Source organism: Dasypus novemcinctus, chromosome 24 (assembly GCF_030445035.2).
Source record: "Dasypus novemcinctus isolate mDasNov1 chromosome 24, mDasNov1.1.hap2, whole genome shotgun sequence".
NCBI lineage: Eukaryota > Metazoa > Chordata > Mammalia > Cingulata > Dasypodidae > Dasypus > Dasypus novemcinctus.
Window position 1 is genome coordinate 40,495,497 of NC_080696.1, and position 14,021 is coordinate 40,509,517.

A 14,021-nucleotide genomic window follows, 5' to 3' on the forward strand; every position below is an offset into this window, starting at 1 on the left:
ATTATTTAGTGTGTTGTTTAGCCTCCACACTTTTGCAAATTTTCCCCTTTCCCTTCTATTATTTCCAGTTTTACCCCATTATGTGAGAAGGTGCTTTGTACAATTTCAATCTTTTTATATTTATTGAGACTTGCCTTGTGATCCAGCAGGACATCTATCCTAGAGAAAGATCTATGAGCACTTGAGAAGAATGCATAAACCACTGATTTGGAATTGAGTATTCTTTACAGGTCTTATCAGGTCTAGCTTATTTACCATATTGTTCAGTTTTCTCTTTCCTTGTTAATTGTCTGTATACTTGTTCTATCTAATGATGTTGAGTGGTATGTTGAAATCTCCAACTATTATTGTAGAGATGTCTATTTCTCCCTTCAGTTTTGCCAGTTTGTCTCAGGTATTTTGGGGCACCCTGGTAAGGCACATACATATTTATGACTCACTCTTCCTGGTGGATTGTCCCTTTTATTAATATATCATGGGCTTTTTTGTTTACTGTTTATATAGAGTATATTTTTACAACCTTTCACTTTCAGCCTATTTGTATCTCTGGTTCTAAGGTGAGTCTTTTGTTGGTACTATATGGATGGCTCATGTTTTTTTTTTTTTATCCTGTCAGCCTACCTCTCTCTCTCTTTTTTTTTTGTGGTACCAGAGCTGGAGATTGAACCAGGGACCTTATACGCAGGAAGCCAGTATTCAACCAATGAGCAATGTCAGTTCCCCTAAGTTGTTTTTTTCGTTTGTTTGCTTGTTTTTGTTGTTTTCAGGAGGCATCAGGAATCAAACCCGAGACCTCCCATTAGGAAGCAGATGCTCAACCACTTCAGCCACATTCACTCCCCCAGCCTATTTTTTTTTTTTTTTTACTGTCTTACATATTTCCTTTATATTATGTCTTGGACAAGTTAACTGATATATTCATTGATTTATACAAGTCCTTTCAATTCTATCTAAAAACAGCAGATCACAATTAAATAAAGTGACATAAGATTCTGTTTGAGCATACATAAGGCCATGATACTTAATGTGAACCGCCACTTCTTGGGAGAAGGAAGACATCCAATGTCTAGTTCATAGAGAAAGCTTCTGACTAGTAATCCAGCAGGCTCTCCATTCTTCAATAGGAAAGATGATGCTTATATTTTAAAAAATCTCTACAAAGTTCACAAACAAGACAGTACATCTAGATTTTTAACTGATATGAGCATTTAAGGCTGTCATTTTTAAGTTTAAAAGTTTAGAGTTCTATTACCCAGTCTGTGCTGTAGACATAGCTCGAGCAAGTCATGTAAACAGAAGCCCATCAAAGACCTAAATAAATCATAATTTGGGTAATAGCACATTTAAATGTGGGAAAGGCTAGAAAAAATTTATGGATTAGCTAATGCTTCTCTATAAAATGGCAGTAATTTGTTTGAACTGAAGCCTTGTCTCACAACACTGTTATCTGCTATATGGCTTTCAGAATAGGGCAGATGCACAGTAAACCACACAAGGAAGTTTAATTAGGTAATATATATAGACTAAGTAAGGTTCACCTCTGATACCGTGCCATGGTCTGTGTAGCAGTTTGATACTGTTTATGAATTCCAAAAATAGATATTGGATTATGTTTGTGATCTGGCCTATTCCTCTGGGCATATCAGATTGTACTGGATTCAGAAGTTTTTCACTTTTACTTGACTAAGTTATGATTAAGGCGTTGATCAGACCACATCAGTAGGACATTGAGTCCCCACCCACCAAGGGGGTGGAGACTCACAGGGAAAACTACACGACAGAGGAGTTAGTTGGAGTTTTGATCCTGGAGCCCTCGGAAGCAAATACACAGAGCAGCAGATAAGCGAGGAAAGAGAGAAGGCTCCATTAGACAGGGCAGATGTCCCAGGAAGAGACTAGCCATTCATCTGATAGTTCACGGCTGGTCTTGTGGAGAGAGCAGAGCAGCTGAGCCCAGAGACAATCAAGCCCAAGGAGAGAGATGAGACTTATCCCAGCCTACAGCTGATACTGGAAGAAGCTACTACCAGGAGCCTTATGAGAAAGACGAAGGCTGAATGTCGGCAGCTATCTTGCTCCTACACGTGGCAACAGACTTTGGTAAGAGAAGTAACTTATGCTTTATGGCCTGTTAACTATAAGCTTCTACCCCAAATAAAATATCCTTTATAAAAGCCAACAGACTTCTGGAATTTTGAATCAGCACCCTTTTTTGGCTGACTAAGATAGTCTGTACCTACAAAGAAAAATTAGAAATGACTCCAACCTACCAAAGAAGCTTCACAGATGAACATGAACATAGTCTCCAATTTTTTTTTTAAGCAGAACCTTTCACCTAGGTACCAACATGTACAGCTCATAGATGAAACGAACTGACATTATTTATTTCTGGCTTGACTGTTATATAGCTGAATTGTTATATAGCTGAATAAAATGGGTATCTGAAAGCCAGTATTTAGCTTAACTTATATTCTAGGTGTGTATATAAGTTGTAGTTCTGTAATTTGCTATGGTTCCAATATCTATATCTGAAACATGATATCAGTTTTATTATGGAAGCAGTAGGTCTGTTTTAAGTTCCATATAACATGCTTACGTTCTAGGTCTTTTCTCTTTAACACAATTTAAACAAAGTTTTTTGTAGTTTGATCAGCATAAACACTACTCATTTCACTTGATACACACACCCAATACAGGAATTTAAAAAAAAATGGCTGGAGGACTTGGCCCAGTGGTTAGGGCGTCCGTCTACCACACTGGAGATCCACGGTTCAAACTCCAGGCCTCCTTGACCTGTGTGGAGCTGGCCCATGCGCAGTGCTGATGCGCGCAAGAAGTGCCATGCCACGAAGGGGTGTCCCCTGCGTAGGGGAGCCCCACGCGCAAGGAGTGCGCCCTGTAAGAGAGCCACCCAGCACAAAAGGAAGTGCAGCCTGCCCAGGAATGGCACCACACACATGAAGAGCTGATGCAGCAAGATGACGTAACAAAAAGAAACACAGATTCCCATGCCGCTGACAACAACAGAAGCGGACAAAGATGATGCAGCAAATAGACACAGAGAACAGACAACCGGGGTGGGGGGGGAGGGGAGAGAAATAAATAAATAAATCTTTAAAAAAAAAATTGGGGTTGAATTTGAGAGTCCTGAGAGGTCAGATTGTCGTCAGGCATGGCCCCTGGTCATGGACATGAACATGGCCATAATAAAATGGAACTTGCAGATTATAAACAATGGAAGATAGAAGGAACACCATTAGAAGCTAGCTATCCAGGAGAAGCTGGCTATGTGAGGGCTAAGGGATCCATGGGGCCGCAATGAAGCTTGCAGATACATGGGTGGCTTTACAAACTGTTTCCTTCATTGGTGCATTATTGAAAGGATTAAAATGGGGATTTGCTGCATTTGTGGTTGCTGTAGGCGCTGAATACATCCTGGAGTCCTCAAATAAAGATGAGAAGCATCATTGAAGTTAGTACCTGGAAGTATCTAAGTGGCTTCTTAACTTAAAAATAAGACATCTTCACTGTAGCCTACTTGTCTGTGTGTTTGTCCCTTAAACAATACCTGTAATTTAATACCTGTAAACAATAAAGTAAGAAAATATAAAAAAAAAATTACCAACTAGTTCAGAGAGCTAAACTGAGCCCAGGATTATGGCAAAGTCTGACACAAAATTTTAATTTGTAATTTTAGCATATCTTTCATGCAGTTTGGAGAGCATCAAACTAAATCTATAATTGCCAGAAGCAGATTACATGCATATTACATTACATTACATTACAGATTAATGCATATTAACTAAAATGTGTACATTTTTAGTGCAATTATGATCTTGTTACACTTTTGGCATTGTTTAAGAAAGCACATTAAGCTTCAATACAGAAATATTTAGGTTACACTTAACTTGTGCTCACATAATAATAAAACATTTGCTCTTATTTTGAGCTCATACATTCTCTCCTCAGGTGTGGCTCATCTGTATGCTTGGAGTGACCTTTGGCTATATGGTTTTCCAGTATATCACCACTCTGGATATACTGGAATAGAAAGTAACTTACATACAAGAACTATTAGTTACAGCAAAGGGAGAAGATATTTCTTTGTGCAGATTCCATAAAGACTGTGCAGAAATATATATAGTCAAAGCCAAGCAGTTCCATTTACCGCATTGTTTTTTAATATATATGGTTACAATATAATGTGACTGTAGCTTTTTAAACCATGAAATCCCTGAGATATTGTATCTTTAGTTGAAATAAAATATTTATAATAGATTGTGGCTTTAGATGCTGTTTACTTCTTCTTGGACCTTTAAGAATAAATATTCTGGGAAGCAGATTTGGCTCAATTGATAGAGCATCCACCTACCACATGGGAGCTCCAGGGTTCAAACCCAGGGCGTCCTGACCCGTGTGGTGAGCTGGCCCATGTGCAGTGATGATGCGCGCAAGGAGTGCCATGCCATGCAGGGGTGTCCCCCATGTACGGGATCCCCATGCACAAGGAGTGTGCCCTGTAAGGAGAGCTGCCCCATGTGAATAAAGTGCAGCCTGCCTAGGAGTGGCGCCACACACACAGGGAGCTGATGCAGTAAGATGATGCAACAAAAAAAGAGACACAGATTCCTGGTGCCGCTGACAAGAATACAAGTGGACACAGAAGAAGACACAGTGAATGAACACAGAGAGCAGACAACTGGGGGGGTGGGCAGGGAGAGAAAAAATAAATCTTTAAAAAATTATTAACTCTATAGAATTTTTTTTTTAAAGATTTTTAAATTTCTTTTTCTCCCCTTAACCCCCCTCCCACCCCTGCTGTATGCTCTGTGTGTCCATTCGCTGCGTGTTCTTCTGTGACCGCTTCTATCCTTATCAGCGGCACAGGGAATCTATGCTTCTTTTTGTTGCATCGTCTTGTTGTGTCAGCTCTCCGTGTGTGCGGCGCCATTCTTGGGCAGGCTGCACTTTCTTTCAGCTGGGCAGCTCTCCCTACGGGGTGCACTCCTTGTTCATGGGGCTTCCCCACATGGGGTACACCCCCGGTGGCAGGGCACTCCTTGCATGCATCAGTGCTGTGCATGGGCCTGCTCCACATGGGTCAGGGAGGCCCCAGGTTTGAACCGCAGACCTTCCATGTGGTAGGCAGGCGCCCTATCCATTGGGCCAAGTCCGCTTCCCATCTATAGAATTCTGAGGGCAGTCTTTCATTGTTTTTTCTTCCCCCAAGTTTTAAACTGCTTCATTATCATCTAGAAGAGGTCTGGGTATAACTGTAGCATTCATATGCTTTCTGAGAGAAACAGAGTTTCCTTGGCCACTAAAGATGTTTCTCACGTAATCAAACAATTTATACATCTTGATCCTATTCATGTTTTCACTGTTTCTTTGAAGTTAAAATGGGTATGGTAACCTTATCAAAAAGTTTTCAATGCCTTTTGGGTTAAAGCTGAACATTCCACATAGCAGCATGCACCTATCTCTTATGCTAGTTTCTGTCCTTGTTACACAAAAAGGTCTTTCTTTCATATTGTTCAGTCTTGCTAAAGTTTTGGGGTCATCTCAGAGATCAATTTGGTTCCTATTAATAAAAAGGGTATATTTGGTGCATATTCCTTAAGTTTTTTTTTTTTTAAAGATTTATTTCTATCCCCTTCCCCACACCACACCCCTTGTCTGCTCTGTGTCAACTCGCTGTGTGTTCTTCTGTGCCTGCTTGCACCCTTGGTGGCACCAGGAGACTGCGTCTCTTTTCTGGTTACATCATCTTGCTGCATCAGCTCACCATGTGTACAGCACCATTCCTCGGCAGGCTGTGCTTTTTTCACGTGGGGTGGTGCTCTCTGCAGGGTGCACTCCTTGTGTGTGAGACGCCCCAGGCGGGGACACCCCTGCGTGGCACGGCACTCCTTGTGCATGGTAACTCTGCAAGTGGGCCAGCTCACCATACAGGTCAGGAGGGCCTGGGGATTGAACCCTGGACCCTCCCATATGGTAGGCAGACGCTCTTATCAGCTGAGTCACGTCCGCTTCCTGTTCCTTAACTTCTTAAGCATATATGGAAGTATGAGTCATGGGAGACGATAAAGGCTTCAGACGATCATAGTCTTCCTGCATGGCCATGTCATACAGTCCCAGGAGGTACTGTTTGCCTCCCACGGTGACCCTAGCTGCGTAGTGGTTGAAGACAGTGGGCACATACTCCTCCAGGAAGGCATCGTTGGTATAGCTCATGAATAGGGATGTCTTGCCCACTGCCCTGCTGCCAACCACCATGCCGAGGCCAGCTTAGCACAGCAGAGCCATTCCCCCACCCCAAGCAGCAGCTTCTCCACCAGAGGGGAGGGGACAAGGAGCCCAGGGTGCTGCCGCCACCTCAATTGCTGCCTGGGTCCCTGCCCCGGCCAACCTGCCAGTGCACTATCCCTGCTGTTTGGTGCCCATGCCCTCTCCCCAGCCCGGCCTCCCCAGGAGGATCCAATGGACTATAAGACTGTCTGGCCCCCAGGGAGACAGCAACTTTGGGGAGGGCAGCAGAGGGGAGAGGCCAGGCAGCTCTCCCCGTTCCATGTGGACTCCATCCCCCACCTGGTGTGCCCTGAGGAGCATGGAGCCTGTATCTTTTTGTTTTTGTTTTTTCAAGATTTATTTTTATTTATTTCTCTCCCCTTATCGCCCCCCCCCAGTTGTCTGCTCTCTGTGTCCACTCACTGTGTCTCTTTTTGTTGCGTCATCTTGCTGTGTCAGCTCTCCATGTGTGCGGTGCCACTCCTGGGCAGGCTGCACTTCTTCTGTGTGGGGCGCTCTCCTTATGGGGCGCGCTCCTTGCACGTGGGGCTCCCCTATGCAAGGGACACCCCTGCGTGGTATGACACTCCTTGCATGGATCAGCACTGCGCTTGGGCCAGCTCACCACATGAGTCAAGAGGCCCTGGGTTTGAACCCTGGACCTCCCATGTGGTAGGCAGACGTTCTACATTTGAGCCAAATCCACTTCTCGGAGCCTGTATCTTTTGATTGGGGAGTTTAATCCATTTCTTTCAATGATATTACTGTAAATGCATCATTTACTTCCACCTTTTTATTCTTTGGCTTTCATATATTATGTCTTATTTTCATCTCTCTTTCTCCTCTTTTGGTTATTCTTTCTGCTAGTTTTTGCCACCTACGCTCTCTTCCAAGCCTCTCTCTCCTCTCTTTTTCTTTTGGGCTGTATGCCTTCCTTTAACACTTCCTGCAAAGGTGGATTTTTTTTTTTTTTAAGATTTATTTATTTATTTATTTAATTTCTCGCCGCCCCCCTGCTCCTGCCCCAGTTGTCGGTTCTGTATCTATCTGCTGCGTGTTCTTCTTTGTCTGCTTCTGTTGTCAGCGGCATGGGAATCTGTGTTTCTTCTCGTTGCGTCATCTTGTGTCAGCTCTTTGTGTGTGTGGCACCACTCTTGGGCAGGCTGAACTTACTTTCGCACTGGGTGGCTCTCCTTACGGGGCGCACTCCTTACATGTGGGGCTCCCCTACGCAGGGGGCACCTCGTAGTAGGGCATTCCTTGCATGCATCATCACTGCGCATGGGCCAGCTGCACACGGGTCAAGGAGGCCTGGGGTTTGAACCACAGACCTCCCATGCAGTAGACAAACGCCCTAACCGCTGGGCCAAGTCTGCTTCCCAAAGGTGGATTCTTTTTCACAAATTCTCTTAGTTTCTGATTATTTATGAATATTTTCAACTCATCTTCCTTTTGAAGGATAATTTTGCCAGATAAAGAATTCTTGGCTGGCAAATTTTCCCTTTCAGTATCCTAATTATATCATATCACTGTCTTCTCACCTCCATGGCTTCTGATGAGAAATCCACACTAAGTCTTATTGGGTGTCCTTGTACATGATGGATTGCTTTTCCTTACTGCTCTCAGAATTTTCTCTTTACCGTTGACATATGACATTCTCAGTAGTATGTGTCTTTGAGTAGGTCTATTTGCATTTATTCTGATTGGGGTACGCTGCACTTCTTGGACTTGTCAGTTCATTTCTTTCATGAGAGTTGGGAAATTTTCAGCCATTATTTCCTCAAATACTCTTCCTGCCCCTTTTTTGGGGGGGCTTGTTTTTATTTTATTTAATTTTGAAAGATTTATTATTTTATTTATTTCTCTCCCCTTCCCCCTGTTGTCTGCTCTCTTTGTCCATTCACTGTGTATTCTTCTGTGTCTGCTTGCATTCTCGGCAGCACCAGGAATCTGTGTCTCTTTTTGTTGCGTCATCTTGCTGCGTCAGCTCTCCATGTGTTTGGCACCACTCCTGGGCAGGCTGTGCTTTATTTGTACGGGGCGTCTCTCCTTGTGGGGTGCACTCCTAGCATGTAGGGCTCCCCTACATGGGGGGCACCCCTGCGTGGCATAGCACTCCTTGCGTGCGGCAGCACTGCTCGTGGGCCAGCTTACCACACAGGCCAGGATACTTGTATTCTTGTCAGGTGGCACCAGGAAACAGTGTTGCTTCTTTTTGTTGAGTCATCTTCCCTCATCAGCTCTCCATGTGTGTGGCTCCATTCCTGGGGGGGCTGCACTTTTCTTGCACGGGGTGGCTCTACTTTCAGAGCACATTCCTTGCACATGGGGCACACCTGCATGGCATGGCACTCCTTGCGTGTGGCAGCACTGCGCATGGGCCAACTCACCACATGGGTCAGGAAGCCCTGGGTACCAAACCCTGGTCCTCCTATATAGATGCTCTATCAGTTGAGCCACACTCACTTCCCTGTTTGAACCTCTTTGATTAGCTGTCTCAAATCCAGTGCCACATATGTGGCTTTGATGTATTTCTTTGCTTGGGCCATTTCTTCCATTTTCTTAGTATAGTTTGTAATTTTTTGCCAATGTCTAGACATTTGATTATGATGGTGAGTTTACACTGATACTCAATTTCTCTCTCTTTCATAGGGATTTAGTGGTGGGAGTCTGTGTGTTACTGCTGTTCTTTGATTATTGGTTCAACCTGTTCCAGGTCTTCAGTATTAGCCATTAGTTGCTCAAATCTGAGCCTTGGACCCAGTAATGGGTCTCAGACCTGCTTCTTAGGGCCTTAAGGAGGAGGTGGTAAAGGCCCAAAAAAGCCTCTCTTGCTCATTTATTTTTAATTCCTCACACGCACTTCCTTGGTTGGCCAACAGATGGCACTCTTTAACAGTCCTCTCAGTTCAAAGGCTGTTCAGAGTGTGTTGACTGCAACATCAAAAGCAACAATGTGACAGAGGATCCTGCCTAGAGGATATTCAGAGCCTCACATTTTGAACTTGCCTAGAGGCTGTTCCCCAAGCTTTGCTGGCAGCCCCCTCCCTTTTCCTGGGTAGGAAATAATTTTACTCCCATCTGAGTCCTGAACAACCAGTCCTGGTTAGTAGGGTGGGTGACTAGAAGGTGGGATCTCTGTAGTCACCTGTGGGTTACCAGGGCCTGGCCCCACCCAGCCTGGAAGGGCATATGGGACACAGTAGACCTAATTTCTTGGCAAAGCTTAATCAGCCTTAGCTACATCCCTCTTCCTTCCAATTCCTGGGTGGACCCCTGGGATACCCTCTATCTGTAGCCACTGGTTAGAAGATGGATAATTCAAAGCTATCTGCTCAGAGGGTGGAGGGAGGGGTGCTGGCAGCTACTGATGCAGCTTCTATTCACAGTCTTTCTGTCAAGATTCTTTTCCTGTGACCCTCTCTCTTCTGGGTGGTGTCCTGCCTTCCCCTGGTGTCCTAAACCCAAGAAGATTTTTTTCTAGGCCGTTTTTGCCTGTCTTCTATTTATTTTTCTGTATAAATTTCTAATGATCTGTATTTCTACAACTTTACCTCAGGAATACTTTATTTACAAAAATTTAACTCTTCAAACTAATTTTTCTATCATCAATAGCTTGAGAGTAGCACACATGACAAAATATTAACTAAATCCTGCCAATAAGCAGAACATTATCATTAGTCTTTAATTTGCATACTAGGTAACATTAAATGCTATTGACTGTGACATTGTAGCTTAGTAGGTATGACCTGTATGTTTTATAAGAAAGAGATTAATAAAAACAGTTCTAGCAGATATAAAGGGAAGATAATAAAGAGTACACATGAATTAACTCAAATTTGAGAAAGAAGTATAATCAGTTATTATTGTTTCATTAGCTAGAACATCACCACAATCAATTGTAGACCTTTCATTCTCCAGGGAGAAAGAGTTTTTGCTCTTCCTCATGCATCTATTTAATAGGGTTATGATTTTCATTCATAAATATGGAAAAATTGAAAATAAGTAGGTAGGCCCAAGTCACATCTGCAAGTCAGTGATGGAAAAGAACTGCAGCTGTGAGATTGGCTTAATTTGCTGATCCCTCATCCTCTCCTTTTTGTCCTTGATTTCACTCAAAAGGAATACATATTTTCAGAACACCTCTGGAAATATTTTCCAGACATTAATGTAGTGTGTTTCTTCAGTTCTAAGATAAATAAAATGTTTATGTGAATTATATCATAAGAGAACTTTGCTTTTGTCTCACCTTATAAAAATAAAATGGTCGCAAATTGAGAACTTCAATAATCCAGGGAAAAGTACGAGGTGAGCTATAGGCAAAGAGCACAATTTCCAAACAGCATGCCATCAAGGAACGATGAAATATATCCTGTTCTAAAAGAACCTATGGGCAGAAAAAGACTACTGTTTAATATTTCTCAGTACTTTCAGCATTTGCCTACAAAGATTATATAAACAATATAAAATAACTTCTATAAATTATATTGTACTAGATAACCAGAGATAAAATCAGAGTTTTCATACTAAGAATTTTCTTATAATATTTAACCTTGGTAGATCTTAATTTTAAATGAGACACACAAAACAATTTACTCTGAAATTTGAAAAAATAATAAAATAGTCAACATTTTCATTAAGAGAAAAACACTAAAACTGAATCCTTTTTTTCATGATAGTCAATTGTTTTGTTAATATAAGGGTTTCTTATTCAAAACACAGGAATGAAGGTATAATGTCACAGCTAAAACTTTTTTAAGAAGACAAAGGAGCCAGGAAAAAGAGGCAGCAAGATAAAAGAGTGAGGAAGAAAATTTCTAGGGTGAAAACAGAGTAATTCTATTATAACAATTACATAGCAGCCCTAGATATCAACCTGTTCTTATCAAAATACAAGATCAGAAGGTTTCAAGAGTGAATGCGAGAGGGAAGAAGGTAAAGATGGGGAGGAATGACAGATTTGACTTTGTAGAAAAATTATTTTAGAATTTGAGTGTATTGGAGAGTATGGTTAGACTTTGTCAGATGTTCAAATAAAATAAAGCAGTTTTTTTTAAAGCCTCCACCATTTTATAATCCAAAATCCCTGGGATATATTCATGTACCATATACTCTATACAAAGTGTATAATCAATGGCTTTTAGTATAATTACCATACCACAAAAAAATTTAAAACAATTTCATTACTCCAAAAAGAAAAAAAAAAAGTAACAAAATCCCTGGGAATTATGGGCAAATACTTGATCATTTGGTTGAATAATTGGGGGATTCATTATTAGCTAGATGGGAATGACAGACAAAAAAAGAGCTGACAGGCAAAGAGGCTGATAGAGTGCCAAAGATGAATTTTACGTATTTCACATTTCTGTCTAGAGGTGGCTAGCTCTGGAGGTGCCAAAGTCAATTACGGTCAACTATGTAATCTTTGTCATGTTTACCATAGACTGCTGACCCCTGCAATGCATTACAGAGCTTCTCAAAAAACTGCCTCCACGCTTGGAACTTTTGGACTTGCTGTAGCTGGGAGAGTAGATCTACTTACTGACATGTCCATTCCATGAAGTCTTCGTGTTTCCTGAACCATTATAGACTCTAATATTTTGTAAAATAAAATTTCTGCAAGTTTTAGTCTGTTTACAGCAAAGTCTGTAGGGGAAATAAAGGGAAAATGTGCTCATGAAATTTAGCTATTAAGGAACAAAGCTGATATAAACTTGAATCCGTTACAGTAAGAATAGCAAGGAAGGAAAAAACTTGATTATAATTACTACTTTTTTGGTGAAGACAAGCTATCTATTTTTGGTGCTATGTTAACTTTTTTTTCTCTTCTTACCTATATGAGATCCTGGCTGTTCATCTGTTGACTGAGTGTAGTGTTGACAGAAAGTCTTTCCTATTCCTTTCACTATTTTCATAATATTTTCCATAGGATTACGCATACAAGACCTACAAAATACAAGAGTAACCCAATTACAGGTGAAAAAACAGACCAGCAACAATTTTTCTTTTAAGAATTACTTTAGTTTTTAGTGACGAAAGTTCTATTCTCACTTGTAAACTCAGATATGGAAACAAAGCATATTTCAAACAAGTCTACAGCCTTCAAATAAAGTCACTTGGCATACGGTTTTGAAATTTCAACATCAGAGGATAATGTCCTCTATGTCATGCTTTTATTTATATGACATTCTCGAAAAAGAAGAAATAGGGACAGAAAACACATCAGTAGTTACCAAAGGTTGGGGGAGAGACTGACTATAAAGAAGCATAAATTCTGGGGGGTGATAAACTATTCCATGTTTTAATTGTGGTGGTGGTGGTTACACAACTGTGTATTTGTCAAATCTCATATAACTGTATAATAAATGACTCCTAATGTATATAAATTATACTTCAATAAACCTGACTGAAGAAAAGTATATATATCAGAAAGATGACAGGGCAGTTTTAAAATATATATACATATAATATATATTGAAATATATGAGTAAGTATATGTTTATCATATATATATATAGAGAGAGAGAGAGAGAGAGCTGGAACAATAAACTGCAACTAGTTTTTATCAAAGCCAAAAGAATAATTGGGAAAAAAAATAGCACTCTAAGGAAGGCACTTGGTGAGAAGACACTAACTCTGTGACCTTTCTATTATTCTAACACAAAATATAAGCCTTCACTTAGAATTGACAAAAAAAAAATCCAAGATCATAAAAAAAAGTGATTTTCCCAAAGCCAAATAACTCCCAATTCCATGTTCAAACAGACCAATATTACATAGAAAGGGGTAAGTAGCAGACATGGTGAAAACATTTTATGTTCTTATCAAATTCTTCTATATGTAAAGCTGTGACTCGAGTTATGCAGTGTTTCTTTCCTTCCTTTCTTTATTTGTTGTTATAAAATGTTTGCCTAGTTGTCTTGCCATTTATTTTCAAATTTTTCATTCTTAAATGAGTAATTCAGTCCAGACCTTCTATTTACTCAAATACTATGTGGATAAATATCTATGACAGTCTTCTAGTCCTACCTGAAACCAGCTTATCTTCTGAACTTTGCTGAAGCTGGGAATTGTTCTGCCTACTTTTCTGTAGCTTGAAGATTTGGAATAGGGAGAACTCCCTGGTGCTGGGTTTAGCTTTTCCTAGGACTTTGCTTTACCTTTTCTTCTGAAATCTGGTTAAATGTCCCCATTCCAGATTCACTAGACCAAGTCAGGGGTCTCTTCTAGTTCTATGAAGATCTCTCCCCAAGTCAGCATGGAACCTTGGAAAATGGCAGGCCCTGGTAGTTTTTCATAATTCTTAATTACTGATGGTGGTATTTCTGTTACTTTTATCCATCTGCTGCTCACCCTTGTGGCTCTACAAATCTGGGGTAGTAATGAGAATCCTCAAGCTTTTACCAACATACCCTTTTTCCCCAGGACTGCTTCTTGGGACTGGGCATACCAGAATCTTTCATTTCATTTCATGACTACCACTTTGGAATTTTATGAGAGGAGATCACATTTTTCTCCTCATTTGACTGCTGCTGGTAAATATTCTGTTATTTTTTACTATTCTCTATTCTCTTATTCATTAGGTATTACAAAAAAAAGTTCTCTGATCTGGCTTCATTCTACCATCTTTACTTTTCTGAAACAGTTGCATAAAATTCCATTCAAGAGGTGAACCATCAATATGTAATTAGTTCCAAATTTGATAAACACTTAGTTTGAATTCATTTAAAGTC

The 14,021-nt window shown here is 40.7% G+C and overlaps 1 protein-coding gene across 5 annotated transcripts in view; it reads right to left on the bottom strand.

The window, feature by feature from the left end:
• The window catches only part of RBL1 (RB transcriptional corepressor like 1), a 79,592-nt gene that overhangs the window by 31,975 nt on the left and 33,596 nt on the right, over positions 1-14,021 (bottom strand). For all 5 annotated transcript variants that reach the window (XM_012528286.4, XM_071211694.1, XM_004466592.3 and 2 more), the window contains 3 exons: positions 12,122-12,234; positions 11,831-11,934; positions 10,538-10,675 (listed from right to left, as the gene is read on the bottom strand). In XM_012528286.4, coding sequence (XP_012383740.2) covers positions 10,538-10,675; positions 11,831-11,934; positions 12,122-12,234 — 355 coding nt within the window. The remainder of the gene's footprint in view (positions 1-10,537; positions 10,676-11,830; positions 11,935-12,121; positions 12,235-14,021) is intronic.